We start from the raw sequence: 17,131 nt of genomic DNA, 5'->3' as shown, positions 1-17,131 counted from the left end.
ACATAGGTTTTGTCTACAAAATAACAGTCTTCTTACAGAACAACTACTAACAGCTTACAGATTGTATTTATCACTCAAGGAATGAAACAAATGAAATGGCTAGAGGACTTCTTGTATGCTGAATCAACACGCCAAGTTCTACAGGGCAGTTCAAAATCTTATCATGTTGGTGTTCTGGATGTCCAATAATACTCCACTACACAAACTTGAAATACAACGTTTGCCAACATTCACTTAAGCGTTAAATAGATGAGCTGATAAAACAAAAACTTTGAAGAATGCTCTCTGAGACACCTGTAGAGTGACAGATGCGATCTGTAAACAGCGGGGAAGACAATAAAAATAACTTGTTAACTTGTTCACTCCTACAAAATGCATCATTCACATTTTAGGCATCTTTTGACAGCTGTTTCTGAGTAGCTCCAGATTACAGGTGGCAGGCAGCATTAACTCCAGCGTACCACAGAAAGTTTCCTGGTCAACCACAGTAAGGGTACAGAACGACAGAGCGTGCAGGATTTCCCCTTTTCAGTCTAACCAACAGTTTGACAGTGGGAGCACGGAAGAGCCACGTCCCACTTCCACGCGGTAGTGGCATATTTAGGAATTGCCCTATCTCACCCGCCGGCTACCTTTCAGGCAGGTCACCGACACGACCATCAATCCCTTGGCAGAGCTACACCTATGGAAATCTCCACACCGAGAGACGATGGCTAAACCCCCCAAAAACCATCATAAATGCTACAAACAGCACTTTGTTCCCGGAGCCCTGCCTTGCTCGCTTTCCACGGCGGGCAGACCTCCCGGGCACAGCACGCTTAGACCCGCCACAGCCGGTGACCGTCGTCCCCCCCCCCGCCCCGGCCTCTGAGGAGACGCCGCCAGGCGCCCCGCTCGGAAACGAGCCGGGAACCGCTCCTGACTCCTAACTTTCCCTAAGCGACTGCCTGGGGTTTGTTTTGTTCGCCGAAAACCTCTGCAGAAGGCGCCGGGACCCCCGACCTAGCCGCAGCCGGACGCCCTCCAGGCGGTAAAGGCAGGCGGCGGGGGGCGGCCGCTGCCGGCCCTGAAGAGGGCACAGCGGGTGAAACCTTCCTCCGCGTCTCCCTCCTCCGCTACCTCCTTCCCCCTGAGGAAAAGCCGCGGGTCGGCCGCGTTTCGCTGGGGATACGGGCGGGCTCTCCCCGTCAGCCCGCTCGCCGCCTGTGAGAGAGAGAGAGAGAGACCCCCCCCCGCCCCGCCCGGTCACTCACCCGGGTTGAAGAGCACCGTCCCCTTGAGGTAAGCGTACTCTTTGGTGCTGATATCCAGGCTCCAGCACTTGGCCAGGAAGCCCTTGATAGCCTGAATCTCGCCGGCCGAGGGCAGGTGGGGGCCGCCGGGGCCGTGGTGAGGCCGGCCCGGCGCCGGTCCCCTCGGCGGGGTCTGCTCGCCCTGCCGCCGGGTGGTGAGGATCCGCTGCAGCATGCTGGGCTCGGCGCTCTCCACCGTCTCGAAGTGCACCCGCTCCTGCGCCAGCCCCAGCACCAGCAGGGGCGCCCAGCAGCTGCGGACCAGCAGGAGCTGCTCGTCCAGGGGCAGCTCTTGGAAGCAGGGCACGTTCTGGACGAAGCGCAGAGTCTTCACCAGCACCGCCGAGGCCGCCTTGCACGCCACCTGCGGGCTCTTCAGGGCCACCCGCCGCCGCGACCCGCAGGGGCAGCCGCCGGCCGCCTGCCCCCGCCTCGGCCCCTGCCCCGCCGGCCAGGCCGCCCGCTCCTCGCTCCTCAGGATGTTGTAGAGGATGCTGCTGTGCCGCCTGCTCTCCGTGCAGCACCGGCAGCGCTCCACGCACGCCATGGCACCCCGGGGTGGAAGGCCGGTCGGTCGGCTCGGAGGGGCGGCCGCGGTCCCCGCCGCCTCGGCCCGCTGGGAGACGCGCACTGCTCGCCCTCTGCCCGGCTCGTAACTAATTTATAGCCGGCGGCTGTGCGTGTGTGTGCGTGTGTGTGTGCAGCCGCAGGCGCTGTACCAGCGGTTCAAAGGGGCAGACACTCTTTACTGGCTGGAAGAGAGGGGGGGGAGGAATAGAGGAAAAAAAAAAAAAAAGAAAACCCTCCTCCTTTCCTGAGACAGCGATGCCTAGAGGGAGCCGGCGAGGCGGCCGCCCCTGTCTATCGGCTGCGGCGCGATGAGCGGCCAAACGCCCCCCTCCTCGCCCGGCCCTCTCTCCCCCTTCCTTCTCGCCCCTTCTTTCCCCCTCCGGCCCGTTTTATGTTATCCCGGGCTTTTTTGAGCAGGACAGGGTGGGACGAGGCCTTCCCCTCCTGCCCTCCGCCGTCGGCCCCTGAGAGCCCCGCGGGGCCTCGTCGCAAAATGGCGGCCGGCGTGCAGCCGAGCGGTGTGAGGCAGGAGAAGGTGTTTTGAGGGGAGGAAGGGCGGAATTGGTCCGAGGAATGCAATTCGCGGTGGAGGGGAAAGAGGAGACGCCGCTAATGATGCCAAGGGCTTTTACATGTGCCTGTCCTAAAGAGTGCTGTCCCGTGTGCCTAATTAACACCTCAGTTCTGCTGTGCGGGGAGGGAGAAGCAGGCATGCTCCTGCCCAAACCAGGGTGGCTCTGTGAGTTTGGGGGGCAAGCAAGGCTCCATCAGGGTGTTGTGGGGCTTGTGCCCCTGCAGCCTCTATGTGGGTCCCCTACGAAACCACCCCCCGTGAATAATTCCCTTCCTCTGCTTTGCAATGCATGGCTCATCTTTCTGATCTTATGTTGTTCCATCCATCGGTTTAAAACATTTTGATTTTCCTTTTAGGCTCTGCTTGTTCTGAAGTGAATCTTTCCTTCTAGACTCAGATACCTACTTTTCTGAGACCCATCTCCTCTGAGTGGCATATGGACTCCAAAGCAAGGAAATAATCCTTTCAGGCTTGATGTTTACACAGGAGGGATATGGGAATAGTGCTTGTCCAAATGTGATTTTACTCTTGAATGAAAAATAAGCACATTTACTTTCTCAGTTAGCCTAACTAAAAGTAGGTGCAGCAGAGAAGAGTACAGTAAAGAGTTACTTCTGTGTGCTGCATGTGGGTTAAAACAAACTTTTTATGCTTCATGTGATCTGGAAGAACTTTGGCACAGATTTAGAGAAAGCAGCCAGTTGCAAGCAACCTTCTGTACCTGCTCCATCACTATTTGCTACCAAGGGATGTCTAAATGACCCCTGGAAAGCCACATTTTCTTTCAATAAAAGTATGCATGTTTTTTAAGCAAATATCATTGAGTGCTTTGGATTTCTTAGAAACAGAATGACTTCAGGCTGAATCTCAGCAATTTCTTTTCCCTGTGAAGTCAGTCCCACCCTATCAGCTTACATAGGTCCTTTTTCTCCAAGTATTTCTTCACAATTGGACTCAGAAGGGCTATTCTTTACAAACAGCACAAAAGGCACTTTTATATAAAGCACTGGTGAGTTATCTGCCTCAAGTAGACCTTGTTTTCCAAATGCAGGTTGTCCACAATCTGGAGTACTATACCTTTGGTTTTACCTATGAAATGCATTTTTTTCACAGACCCAAATATGATAAAGCCCTTTATTGGCTTTGCAGTAGGGGAGAACTGTTATACTGCATCAGTGAAGTGATGTCTACAGTTTGCAGACAGGTCAGTTGGGTCCCTGGAGTAGCAATGACGTTTCACCGAACATCCTTTAAGAAAAAATAATGCTTAGAATTCCAAAAGAAATTTAATAATATCAAGTGTTACCAGATTTTTCATTTGAAAGGTATCGCTGATAATGGGAAAACACTCATTTACTTCTCTAGAACATTTCCTTGCCATTCTCTGTTGTTCCCTGTTGTATTCATCAGTGTTTTCTCAACATTGTTACGTTGGGATTTTAGAGGGTTTCTTTTTACCTTTTTAGTCTTCTTCCTTCTTCTTATTTTTTTGTGGGTTTGCTGGTGGGTTTTGTTTTGTGGTTTTTTTGGGGGGGGAGTGGGGGCGGGGATTCCACTAACTTCAGAGATAAATCTTGCCAAGTTTTAGAAAATGAGTATCCCTAAGCTTTTAGTTGGTTTGACTAGCACTTCTCCCATGAGGTACATATTACTAGACTGACTGTGGAATCTAATTGTGGTTTTTATGAGTTTGTGACTTGGAAGGTATCTATGGGAAAGTGTACAGTCGAGACTCAGATCATTGCCCTTGCAGTTTCGACCTTGGACTCCGATTGTGGGAACATTCTGCTTCTTATGGGAGGATGCTGCTTACACAGGGCCATAGACACAGGCGATATTTAGCTTTTATACCAGGTCTACAATAGAAATTTTTCCTGATGTGGCTATATTGGTTGCAGGTGTTTAATTTTCAAGGCATTTTTCTTTCAACCAAGTCTCAAATGTAGATGCAGTGTTACTGTCCTATAGTGGTTTTGCTGACACAGTTTATTTTCTAAACCAACGTACACAGAAGGGCTTTGTCTTTGATAACTATGTCAGCATGGGTATCCCATACTGAAACTGAAACTTGATTTACTATGCAGTGCCAGAAATTACATCACTGTAGTTATAAGTGTACCTCCTCATGACTGCATGTAACCACTCATTTCTCTCTTTCTAACTCTTTATGTATCTTAATGTATCCTAATGTACATGTCATTTTTTTCAGGGTAGATCATCCCTTTCCCAGCTAAAACATGAAGAATGTCCTAGAAATACTTATTAGTGTTTTTCACATTGAAGTTTAGCAATTTGAACAGTCTTTATTTTCAAGTCTGAGTTCTGCCTGACCATAGCAGTCAAACTAAATTAAAGGCAACAAAGCTTTCTATTTAAAACCAAAAAGAAAAAAAAAAATCCCTCACAGACAGATAATTGTTTTGACGGAAAATGCACAGAAACACTTTCAGCAAAAACTGGATGTGTCCGATTTCTGCTAAGAGATCTGATGTTACATGAGTGTTACCAAGCTCCTTATGGTACAGTCATGTATAGATTTACATGCCTCCAGTCAAAGGAGTACTTATTCGTGACTTTTTTGGTTGTTTTTCTTTGGGGGGGGAGGGGTTGTGGGTCATTATTTTTTTTAAACTCAGACAAAAGCCTTGGATGTGAGGGTGATATAGTGCAGTCTTGGCAGTCTTACTGTTTCATGTTGCTCTTCAGTGTCTCTGTATCACTCATCTGGTAGCACATTTGGTTCTTGGCCAGAGGGCAAGACTTCAGTTTCAGAACAAGACCAAACAAGCATTTGTTTTTATGCTGTCAGTGCTTTAGTGCATCATTAGCTCGAGAGAGAGCTTTTTTCCAATAGGGAATTGGATCCTGATATCCTCTAAACACCTACTATTCCTTCCAGTTTAAATGCTGAAAAATAAAATTTGATCTCAAGATCAGATGAAAAACTGAGACTCAGTTTGGTGATTAGCACAAGCGAAGTTAACTTTTTCTCTGGAAAAAAAGGGTTGAGTGTGGAATATGTTACAAGGATATGATTGGCAAGATGTCTTTTGTATAAGAGACACTCCATTAAAACAAAGTTTTGGAATTTAAGTATATTGCTGTTTTTCATGTGTTTCTCATTGTGACTGCCCATTTGTTAGACTGACCACCATGCACAGTTCCCCTGTTTTACTGGAGTGTTTACTTGAAAATAAGTGGGGATTAAAGGAAAAGTATCGCCATGAGTAATGTTCTACCTATATGCTGTACCATGTATCCCTGATGGCACTGTTGTCTCCTTTCTTGATGGGCAATGGATTCCTTGGGAGGATCATATTAAGAGCCTGATTGATGCTACCTGAGCCATGGCATTTTGGATACAGAAGTAGGCATCCTGAATTTGAATTTACTGTTGTTGGACCATGCACTTAACTGTCATATTTCCACTGGCAGATAGCCAATTTAAGGAGGCCTTCACATATCCCTGACCTTTTTTTGTTGCACCTATATGCTAATTCACCTTAGCTAGTGAAACTATGTTTTGGAGGAGGCAAAATGAGGGGAAGAGAAGCAACACTATCAGCTTTTTCCAGTTAAAGGCACTCAGCTCCTCATTAAAAAAAGATTAATTTTTGGGTTCTGTAAAGAGCTGTGGGTCCCTGCAATCTAAAACCATTTAGGTATGCTATTGGGGGTTGGCCATTTCAGTGTTTAAATATAAGTAATTTTTTTTTATTATTTTTTTTTTTTTGTCCAAAGTGAGTTCGTACAGCTCCCAGACTTCTCCCAGTGTGGCATCTTAGGAGTGCAGTCCCATAAGACCAGCCGAGCCAATCTAGGAGCTCATTGGAGCTGAAAGAGTGACTTCCACAGGTGCACTTGCTTTCCTTGTGCCAGCTCTGGCACTCACGTGACTCCTAGGTAAGCCAAATCCTTTTATTAAGCTGGCAGAATTTTTGTAAGTCATTACAAGAAAAGTAGCCTTGAAATGTGCTCTCCTTGCTTTATTTTCCCCCGTAATGTTTTGAAGTTTCTGCCCAATCTGACAAGCTGTAACAGTTGTGATATGGCAGAATTTTGCTTGGCTGAATCAGCAAAAAGTCTAGGCCATCAAGAAAAAACATGCAATTTTCTGCCAGTTCACTGAACTGAACTCATTCAGCTAGGGATCAGACCAGTGCTGGAGCAGGTGGAAAGGAGTGGCCTGACCTCCCTTCCAGGAGTGGGAGGAGAAAGGGGAAAGAGCGGGACTATGGCTGCAAGCCATTATTCCACTCAGCCACCATGTGGAACTGCTCCCTCAGGGAGGCAAAACCCTAAACCTTGAGAGCAGAAAAACTAGGGGTAGGAGGGAGAGGGCTTGTAGCAATCTTTGGTTTTAAATTAATCTTTTAAATGCTATCTGAAATTGATCTGTACTCCTCCTAATGACACATGAATAAGGGAATTGTGTTATAAAATACTGGTGTAGAAATACCTTTGAATTACTGAGCTTATTACATTTATTTGCCTTGAGGAATACATTGCTGATACAGAACAACAGATGAATAACAGGCAAAAAGCTGGTAAATTAAGCTCTTTAAGACACTGTTCAAGGTTGTGGCATAAAGAATAAAACACATTCTAGCACTACTATGGCAATAGGACACTATGGATCCGTTACACCAATTCTTAAGTTGACGTTTCTGTATAAATACATACGTTATTGCAGCCGATTGACTGAGACTGACAGGTTCACAAATAAACTTACATTTGTGAGTAATATCATGGGATATGCTACTCATAAAAAATTTACATTTAAATAAGCTTATAAGTAAGCATGCATTTTATCTGAAAAGCAATGTGAGGGCTTTTAAAATCTATACATTTTTCCATAGATTTTAATTCAGACATATTTCACCCAAGTTAGATATTTTAAAATACCGTCCTTCTGGTGAATCAGTGATATAATTTCTCCTTAAATCAGTTTCATGTTGTGGTATTAGAAAATTATTTATTTCCTTTTTACCATTCTTCATACATGAGTTTGACAGATGCATAAGTGATTTATAGGTTCACCCTAAAATCTAAAATCTGTATCTCAAATATTTATAATCTTCAAATAACTTCTGCAGTTCTTTAGCTACATTCTTTGCTTCAATCACAATTCACCAGGTTTCTAAAATACACACTTCTGTAGCTAGCAGAAAAATCATTTGGCATTCTGTCCTGCTGGCAGACAAGATAGACTACATCTTCAGTTTTGTCAAAATAATCAGGTTGGCTTACCCTCTTTAAAGACAGGATTTTGCTAACCTAGATCTTTTCAACAACACTGGGTTAGGGAGTGACCCGGCAGTTATGTTGGTACATCTAGTGTACTTGCAGCCATTGATAGCCTGAAGTACAGTGAGAAGTACTAACATCTTAATCTATCTCAGCTGCAGCCAGACAACATCCTTGGCTAGTCTGAGATTCAGAGACTTTAAGGCTGGCTGGAACCACCAGCTCCCCTTGTTGGACTTCCTAAAGGCACTGTTAAACACTGAGCTTTTGTTGACTGAAGTGCAACTTCTGCCCTTCTCTATGCCTCTGCAGGAAACCATTCATTTTTGATTTGAAAACTCAGTCCCAGAGGTAAAAGCCCACCACCTCACTGTCTGTTTATCCAGGATTTTATCACTCTTACTGTCTAAAATTAACACTGCACTACTACTTTCCAGATTCAGCTTATAACTTCTAGGCTCCTGATACACCTTTCCCTACTAATTTAAGAACACAGGAATTATGCCTGTCAGTAGTAACTCATCTTTTAATAAGTGAAACAGCTTACAGGCAGAGCTTGAAAACTAACACTCTGAACATGTTTTTTGTCTGAAGGCCTATTCCATTGATGTCCTTTGTGGCCATTTTGCCAATTTCTAACACCCTTTGAAGAGTGGACATCAGAAATGCACAGAATATTCCAATTATGCTATTCTCAACAGTGTGATAGAGAGATACATAGTCATTCCTCAACTCACATTCATTACTCTAGCTCTCATACATTAAAGGATCATATAAACTTTTTTGAGTCATTATCTCACTGGGAACTCATGTTAGATTGCTTGCCTGCTGTGACTCTCTGAATAATTTTCTGATCTCCTTCTTTCCACAAGAGAGCTGTTTATTAACAGAGGTAGGATGCCTTTCTTGTTTCAGTTTTGCATTTGTCTGCATTATAATGCATTTAATGTGAACAGGTCCAGCAATCCAAGAGGAGAGCTTTCTTGGCCTAGGATTTCTTCTCCTCATCGCCATTGATCATCATCATCCAAGAATGCCTAGGCATCCTCTGAGTTAGAGATGGAAATATTCTTCTTGATAAGTGTGTTTTGTCCATTTAATACTGCATAGTGCTGATGTTTTAATTGGTATGTCAAATCACTCAGGAAAATGCCTTACCAGGAATCTAAAGAATGTTGTATCTGAGTGGTTACTTTTGGCTGAACCTAGGCAGAGTGATATATTATAGTGTACTCCATGATCCCCTTGTTCACGTTGTCCAGATCAGGGACTTGGCCATAATACCCTGTACTTTTCTTGGAATCCACGCACACAGGGTGCCATGGCTGTAAGTGAGGTGCAGAGGTTCTGTTCTGCAACATCTTTCTCCAGACCCTCAGGGTTTAGCTGCCTGTGCTCGAAGCTGGTTCTGATATGTGCATTTGTGTATCCTTAGGCCAGAGCTATGTGAGACAGAGCTGTGAGAAGCCTCGCTGGGGGCCTTCCCTGCTTTGTTCAGGAGTTGCTTTGTTCAGGAGTTGCTTTTATGCTCAGGCCCTTGCTCCTTGTCTGAGCTACGTTGTAGATATGCCTCTGCCTGGCCCTGCACTTTGCTCAACCTGACTTTGACCCCTCTGCCTTGACTTCCTGGCTTGGCCTTGGACCTGCTGATCTTTGGACTATGGCCGACCCTAGTCATCATCACTGGGCCTGCTCCGCTCTACTTGTTGAGGTACTGTGGGAATGCACACCTTGTCAGTGAGGAAATGGCCCCTGTCCACCTTGTTGTGATCCTCAGCCTTTGACTCACCATCCCTTGCAGAGGAGGCTGCTCCTGCTCTTTCCTGGCACAAGGCTACTTCCCATGGGCACCAAGGTACAGGAGTAAGACGGGAAGAAGAAGTGCAGCATGCTTGGTGTTCACCCAAATCAAAAGCTGCACATTGCTGGTGAAAGAGCTCGGAAGTACTCTTGGCTCTGACAATTTAGGCATTCTCAGAATCAGCTAGACAAAGATGCAGTTGGGTAGGTTTGCAGGTAGAGTGTAACTAAGAAATGTAATGACAAGCAGAATTGCAAGCCTCTAGTGAAGCACCTGAATTGTAAATCAGCCTTGGTTGGTAAAGAATGCAGGCAAAGCTGCAAACTTCTTCCCACTTTGTGATGGGTATTAAGATCCATATGGATACTCAAGCCATTTCAAAACCTTAAAGTGGTAATCATCAACTGTTAAACAGGTGATAAGTATTAAGATACTGTGAATAGTATTGGAAAACTATTAACATTGATTCAACACTTGACAATTATTTTTAAAAATACCTTTATGTTGCTAGAACACAGTGACTCACTACAGTACTCAATTGTATGTCTTCCATTACAGTCATTTTCTTTCATTATCTCTAATCCTTTAATTGTTTGACTTCTGTATTATTTTTAGCTATTATCACCATCTTTCTAATACTTCCTGGCAATAGGTCTAGATGTGTTTTTTTCTCAGATGTCCTCTTTCACTTTTCCAGTAGTACATCGATTTTAGTACAATTCCTCTTGCATCTCCAGAGCTGTTAAGACACATTGTCTTCTACTGTGTGTCTTCTAATATGGGTGGTTGTAGGTATTATTGCACCAGGCACTTTCATCTCAGATGTGCACCCCAAACTTTGCACTGATACTACCTTGCAATGTTTACTCTTGACCTTGCATCATTAGAGAACATCATAAGCAGTATTTCTGAGGAAAAAAATATTAGCCAGGTCAGCAGAGTCGTGCACAGATAATTTTGCTTCTCATTATCACTAGCTGCAAAAACAAGGCAGGAGAAAATGACAGGGCTTAGAAGTCTTTGTTTATTCATGTCCTGTTTACATGCTGGACTACATACACCCTCTTTTCTCTACTGTTTTGTATTAATTAAACAATGGGAGTAATGCATTGATACTTTAAAATCTTTTCATTTTGTCATCTTTCAAAAACTTTGCCATTTTTAATTACACTGCAGTATCTTCTTGAAGAGTGGTAGATATGTGAATAAGCTGTGGCTTGTTCATGATACTTTAATAACAAGGGTTACATTTTTGAGTGTCTGAGACTGATGGTAGAGTACATGAGAGAGATCTGTGCCTGGCTGTTACCTTGTTGTAGCCTACCTAGTTCAGACTCCTTTAACAGTTTCAAGAAGGGCATGCACTGAAGCTATTTGATTCTGTAAACAACTTCTGTTGAAGGGCTAGTACTGAAGTTTTTTACTTTCATAAGTGTGCATTTCTTTAGTGTCTCTCTCCCTCATGTCAAACCCTTGTTTGGTCTCTTTACCCACACAACTGTCTTAGCTGAGCAGTAAGTATGAACCCGCCTAAAGAGCTAGCAGTTTATGCTTCTAGAAGACAGACTTGATAAAGATGAAAGAAAAAAAGAAAAAAAAGAGAAGAGAGAAGAGAAAATGAAGAAGAGAAAAAAGAAAAGAAAAAAGAAAAGAGAAAAGGAAAAGAAAGAAAAGAAGAAAAGAAAAAAGAACAGGAAAGAAGATTGTGAGAGTTTGAATCTTCTGATGCTTCTCATGTCTACAGACTTGAGTGGTTAGGCTTGCATTTTTTAGTTCCACTTCTCAGAACATTCTGACACTCTAAATACTGGGATAGTCATACTGAAATCAATAGTATAAATTTCACTTAAACCCCCACATGAATCAAGGTATTTCAGAGTTAATTGTTCAATAAGGGTGTCATAGGCAATCAATTTAATAATGTTTAGAATGTTCTGCCATGAATACTAATCAAGCAATAAAGGAACTTCGTTTAGAACTAGAATTTAGTGTGCGCCCATGAGAGAATGCCATTTATATTATGTTAACTTTTGGATAACGCATGTTATGTGTTAGGATTTTTTAATCTGCTTAGAAGCAAAGATGAAAAAGAGCCTACAGCACTGATGTATATATATACCTTTCTCATTTCATTTTGATTCAGGGAACTGAAGTAAAAAAAAAAATCTTCTTATGATTTAATCATCTTCAAATTAATAGCATTGGCTAGTGTTACACTCCTCCTACATTTGGTGAATATGAAGGATTTGTGGGTATTTCAGTGACCATGACAAGGAGAAGGTTGAGACACTAAATGCTGAGTTAAAAGAGGAGGAAGTTTGTTCATCATTACTGAATCATCTGCTGAGGGTTTTTTTCTAGATATGGAGGAAAATGCAAAGCATTGAACAGAAAAGTTACTGAGCAAAAAATTGTTAGTCTCCAATGTCCATACTAGCACCTTTAGTTCTGAGGGGCAAGCAAGTGAAACACGTTTGTTGTTGCTAGATGAGAAGCACCCATGACGGAGGAGAAGTGTGTGAAGAAGCGAAAGAATAGGTCCCTGCAAAGAAGGATGAAAGGCACTGCCACTGGATGGTGATAGAGTAGCCATAAGATGTACATATGACATAGAAAATGAGGGACAGTAAGTGGGCATGTTGAGGAAAACTTTAACTTAGAAAACTGGAAGTGGAAAGCCTTAGAAGAGGAAGATTGGGAATTCCTTCTTTCACACCTTCATAATTTATTTTGTTTACCAGTGTGCACCATGCAGAGGATCCACATTAGAAGGAGAAAAAAAAACCAACAACTGAAATGTCATCATTGACACTTCATTGTCTTTTTCTTGCATCCAGAACCATATTCGGTTTAAATCTTTCACTCTTTTCAAGGACAAGTTTTCTCTGTACACCTGTAACACAGTAAATCACATCATTACCTTGGACTTTTAATCTCAGAACATCAGGAGCATGGTCTGAGAATGAGAAATGAGGATGTTGCTGATTGTAGATGTTAATATCTAAAACTTTTAGCAATTACATGAGGGATAGAGTTTGGAGTAAAACAGCCATGTTTACTTCTGATTTGAAGTATGACTTATTACTTTCAATTAGCTGTGTTCTGTCCTTACAATAATAGTTCTCACATAAAGAATAGAAATCTTAATCTGATTTTTTGATGCTTCTTTTTACTTCTCCTAAGGCAAACTTGTGTGCTTTTCTTTACCAAACTTGACGAGGGTTAGTCCTTTACACACACAAATCCCAGAAGTTCCCTGGAGACCTCCTTTTCCTCTCAACAGTCTTCTTCCCTTCCACCTCCAAATCCCAGAGGAATTTGGTTCTTATAAAAGTTTCTATGTCATAGCCAGCCTGAATCTTTGCCAGTCTTTCCTGCTAAGCAAAGAGCAGTTCATTTTGAAGCAGTTCAGACTATAATTAAAAATGTGGAAAGAAGAGAGAGAAACATTACCTTACTGTAACTGAAACTGGGTGAGTGGGGTTTTTTTCCAAGGTCTTGCTTACCAAAGGATATGAAGAGTCTGATTCCATTCTGTGGCAGATGCTGAACTCCACCCCGATTTGTGGCATTCTTCTCTGATTACTGGAATTACACCAGTGTTAGGGCTGATGTAAAACTGCAGTGCTTCTGACTGTTCAAAGAAAGTCCTCCAAGGTTTTATCCACCCTGCAAAATTAAACAAGAATAGTTTTAGTAAGTCTAGAAGGAGTAGCACTGACGTGATGGAAATGACAGTCACTGTCCAAGTCCTCCAGGCTGTCAGTTATATCACCTTCATTCCTAAGGCTAAATTAAAGCTACAGTGGTTTCACATCTTCATTTTGATGAGTAGACATACTTCTAATACCTTTGATTTGATCCAAGTAATAACTAGAGCTCCCTGATGTTATCAAGCAACATAAAAAGGAAATCCCATGTGTTCCTGGCATATGGTGTCTATGCTATAGTGTGAGACTGTAATTTGGGAAGGATGATACACTACTAAAAGAAAATTAACAGTGTTTTTCTAAAATATTTAAAAGCTAAGGTGGTGTTGCTGAAACACCATCATTTCATCTCTCTGTTGCTGACACAGCTCATGTTGAAACAGTTTTATTAAAGTCATTACAGGGTCAATGGAAAATCTCCATGCATATCTGAAGTATTTTGAGTGATTTATGTGAGTCCATGGGTATTCATTATAATGATATTCTTTCATGTTTCCTTTGACAGGCAGAACAATGTCACTGGTAATGTCCAAAATAAATTATATCATCATAAAGCTGGACCTTAAATGCAACGAAATTAAATTTAAGATAACTCTTGAAGTTTGACAATTAAGGAAAGTTAAAGGACATACCTCAAGTAGTACTTGTCACCCTAAATTGCCCTGCTCTGAGTCAGTGTTGACATGCAGTAGGCTTTGTGACACAGAAGCAGACATATCATGTGTAATTTGTGCTATAAGTGCAAGGGAAAGAATGTAGTGAGAGAGCCTATTCTAAATTCTCTCACATTGTCTGGTTTAGGTACTTTGTATCAATACGCTGTTTTCAATGCCATGTGCCTCAGAGTAGTGCAGTTTTCTGTATTAGGTGTTTGCTGTTGTCTGTAGCTATCAAAAGATTCTCTTCAGTGAGGGTTCATGTGTAAGTACTCATCATTAGTCCCAGCAATTCTGCAACTGGCCCAGTGAAAATACCAAGTGCTCATGGATTTCCTGACACAGTCGGCTTTTATATTGTCATTTATGTAGTATGATGATAACTAAAGACTGAGATAAGAGTGCCATTGTGCTTAGGAACTCTGTAGCTAGTAGTTAGAGACTGTCAACAGTTTGGCACAGGGACTATTGCAATTGACTGAAGAGAATCAAAGCCAGAGAGGACAAGCAACAAAGAGGTGAAATTATTTGCCTGAGGTTATTTAGGAAATCAAAAACAGAATTGGGAGCAAATCTATCAGTGGAATTATGGCTTTGTTTAAGCCAGCAGCAAATTTTCCCCTAGATTCAATGAGGCTAAGATTCATCCCACATATTATGGCTTCCCTGCTTCATTCCCCATTCCACACCAGGCCTAGTATACAACTTTATTTTAAAATACCACAGGCCACATTCAATACGGTATGTTCATTTGGCTGAACATACAAAAACAAATTGGAAACTTGGTTCTCTAATCAGCTGAAACAGAGGTCAGCCAATTTCCTCATCAATGAAGCATTGAGAAATGTGAGCACTATTCACAAAGGTCTGAATCGTGCTGGCTATTGAATGTTCTGGATCAAAGTGCCACTTTCAGAGAAATAGTGGAAGTTAACATCAATGGAGTAATCAACGTTTCTAGTACCACCATTGGCAACATTGGCCTATTTGTCCTCTGCTGATGAAGTGCCAGAGCCCTTTCCACCCCGTAAATATTCCAGGGCAGATTAAATTCTGCAAAACTTCCTCTTCCACTTTTCTTGATCTGCTTTGTTCCCTTGTATGGTGTTTTCATGCAGGTGTTTGTTCTCTAAAGCCCGAGTTTTTCTCTGAAAATGCTTCTGTAGCCATTACAGGGCCCCTAACTTCAGGATCCATTCATATCTGTAGTAGCTTTCTCCAAAACACAGAAGATACTACCTCACATCTGTGTCACATTTCTTGAACACATGCACTCTTTCTGGGGAATTGGGGCTGGGAAGAAGAAAATATGGTTAGAAAAGCTGGATAGGAGGGTCTGTTCTTCCATAATCATCAAAAGCCATCAGAGTGGTATTTTATTTCTTTGTGTTAATTGCTTAAGTTAAATGAAAACATAAACAAACAGGAAGAAGACAGAGATTTTCCAATGCAGAAACCTAGCATTATGCTGAAATTAAGCATATGCTTAATACCCTCACAGACACCATCTGGAAAAAAAAGCCAGCATTGTGAGATTCCAACTTAATGCACACAATTTGCATTCTACTATCCTTGATTTGACTGTTAAAAATGAGTGAAAACTTCAGTGTTTTAATTTAGTGATAAATAGTGGCTTAATGAAGAAGGAGTGACTTTGTTTTCCCAATTTAAAGCTGTGCCTGCATGATAACCTTGTTGCATATTACATATTTACTATCAGGGCATGTAACTCTGCTTAGCCCAGTAATTTTGGTCAGTGAAACAGTACAGCTTAACAGTCCCATAGTGAACCAATGAAAACAGGTATAAAAATAATGAACCCTGGAGTTAAGTACAGAGAAACACATTGCTCTTTGCTTTAGCAACTTTACATTTGTTTAGCTACTTCATTGCAGGTGAAGAGCCATGCAGAAGGGAATGGAAACAGGATAGGTAGAATAAGTAGGCAGAGCAAAATTTGTATAATCCAAGCAAGCATATCTACAGTTTCCCAGTAGAGAAGACTGTTTGCTGAATATCAAAAAGATTTATTTGGTACTTAATTTTATGTAAGAGATATGTGATTTTTTTTTTTTTTTAATTAAACACCAAATAGTCGGAAAAATGTGTGCGATTATTTAGTTCCATTAAATTCACCCTTAAATGTGTGCTTCTGGCTGAATTATTTTGTTGAATTTTTTTCAGTAAACTGGTACAGTTATGCTCTCCTTTAAGTAGCTTTATTACCTCTATGGTCATATGTTCTTACATGCTTAGTCCTTTTTGTCTGATGCTGAGAACTAAGTGCTTAACTCAGGGCAATGGAGAAAATCTAGTTCAAGAAGCAGACCAGGTTTTTTTTTCTGCTTATGCCAAAAGAAAAAAAGCAATTTCCATAAATTTCAGATTTATATGCCAGGGATGATATTAAATTTGCCTCAGAAATATGTATTCATACATCTCACCATATGGATGTACTTTATTCATTCTGAATGCAGGTGTTTCTGAAGCAGATCATGACTGTATTAATGAATTGAAAAGTTCAAGATCTGATGACTGCTGAAAAGTTGATTGCTTTCTTAAAACACTCTAATCAATTAGAGTGAAGATCATAGAGCAACACAGATTCATTTGATTGACTATCAGATTTAAAGATTTTCATAAAACCTTCTCTGCCAGCTTTGGTTTTCTTTTTTATTTAGACGATAGAAGTGTATAATAAGAATACAAGTCCATTTCCCAGTGGTTACAGGAGTAGTATTTTTGAAAACGAATACGTCAATGGTTTGAGCTGGTAGCTCAATGTTAAATTTACCAGTCTGGGGATGCCCTAAGTCCTTGGTTAAAAAATAAGACAACTGAATCAAATCCACTGATTTGGAAATTAACTAGGAAAAAACAAAACACACCCACCCACCCCAAAAATTAAATAAAATCAAAACAAACAAACAAACAAAACACCCAGAAAATAGAGTATTTGCAGAAGTGATGGAGAAAAACATCAGGATAACAAGAGTGACTGAAAAACAATTCATGACCTGCAGTGTGATTCAGACAAATAGTTGTATCAGAAAGTTGTTCTAAGAGGTTGTGAACACCTTGATTTGTCCCCGAGCTCATTTTATTTTGACTCTGAGAGCTATCCATCATCCATCCATCCATCCATTTATCTATCCACCCATCCATCCATCCATTCCTTTCCCTCCATAACTAGAATTTTATTTTATGCCTAATATTTTTGATGTCTGAATTAGTTTCTACTCAATCCTCCAGTTATGGTGATTTTTTAATTCATTTATTCA

General features: G+C 41.8%; 1 protein-coding gene and 1 long non-coding RNA gene across 23 annotated transcripts in view; one reads left to right on the top strand and one right to left on the bottom strand.

Annotated features, from left to right (window-relative positions):
• Nucleotides 1–2,780, bottom strand: part of NR0B1 (nuclear receptor subfamily 0 group B member 1) — a 48,484-nt gene extending 45,704 nt beyond the window's left edge. For 9 of the 18 annotated variants that reach the window (XR_007510244.1, XR_007510248.1, XR_007510249.1 and 6 more), the window contains exon 1: nt 1,254–2,780. Coding sequence is in view for 3 of the 18 variants with exons in the window: in XM_049834722.1 (XP_049690679.1) it covers nt 1,254–1,839 (586 nt within the window). In the remaining 15 variants the exon portion in view is untranslated. The other 9 variants (XR_007510253.1, XR_007510251.1, XR_007510254.1 and 6 more) reach the window with 5 other exon arrangements.
• LOC126053083 (uncharacterized) overlaps nt 1,191–17,131 on the top strand; it is an 83,868-nt gene continuing 67,927 nt past the window's right edge. For all 5 annotated transcript variants that reach the window (XR_007510261.1, XR_007510262.1, XR_007510260.1 and 2 more), the window contains exons 1-2: nt 1,191–1,281; nt 6,178–6,339. This is a non-coding gene — a long non-coding RNA (uncharacterized LOC126053083). The remainder of the gene's footprint in view (nt 1,282–6,177; nt 6,340–17,131) is intronic.

This window comes from Accipiter gentilis, chromosome 32 (genome assembly GCF_929443795.1).
Source record: "Accipiter gentilis chromosome 32, bAccGen1.1, whole genome shotgun sequence".
NCBI classification, from domain to species: Eukaryota; Metazoa; Chordata; class Aves; order Accipitriformes; family Accipitridae; genus Astur; species Astur gentilis.
Note: the sequence above shows the minus strand (reverse complement) of the source record. Positions and strands in the feature narration are given on the sequence as shown.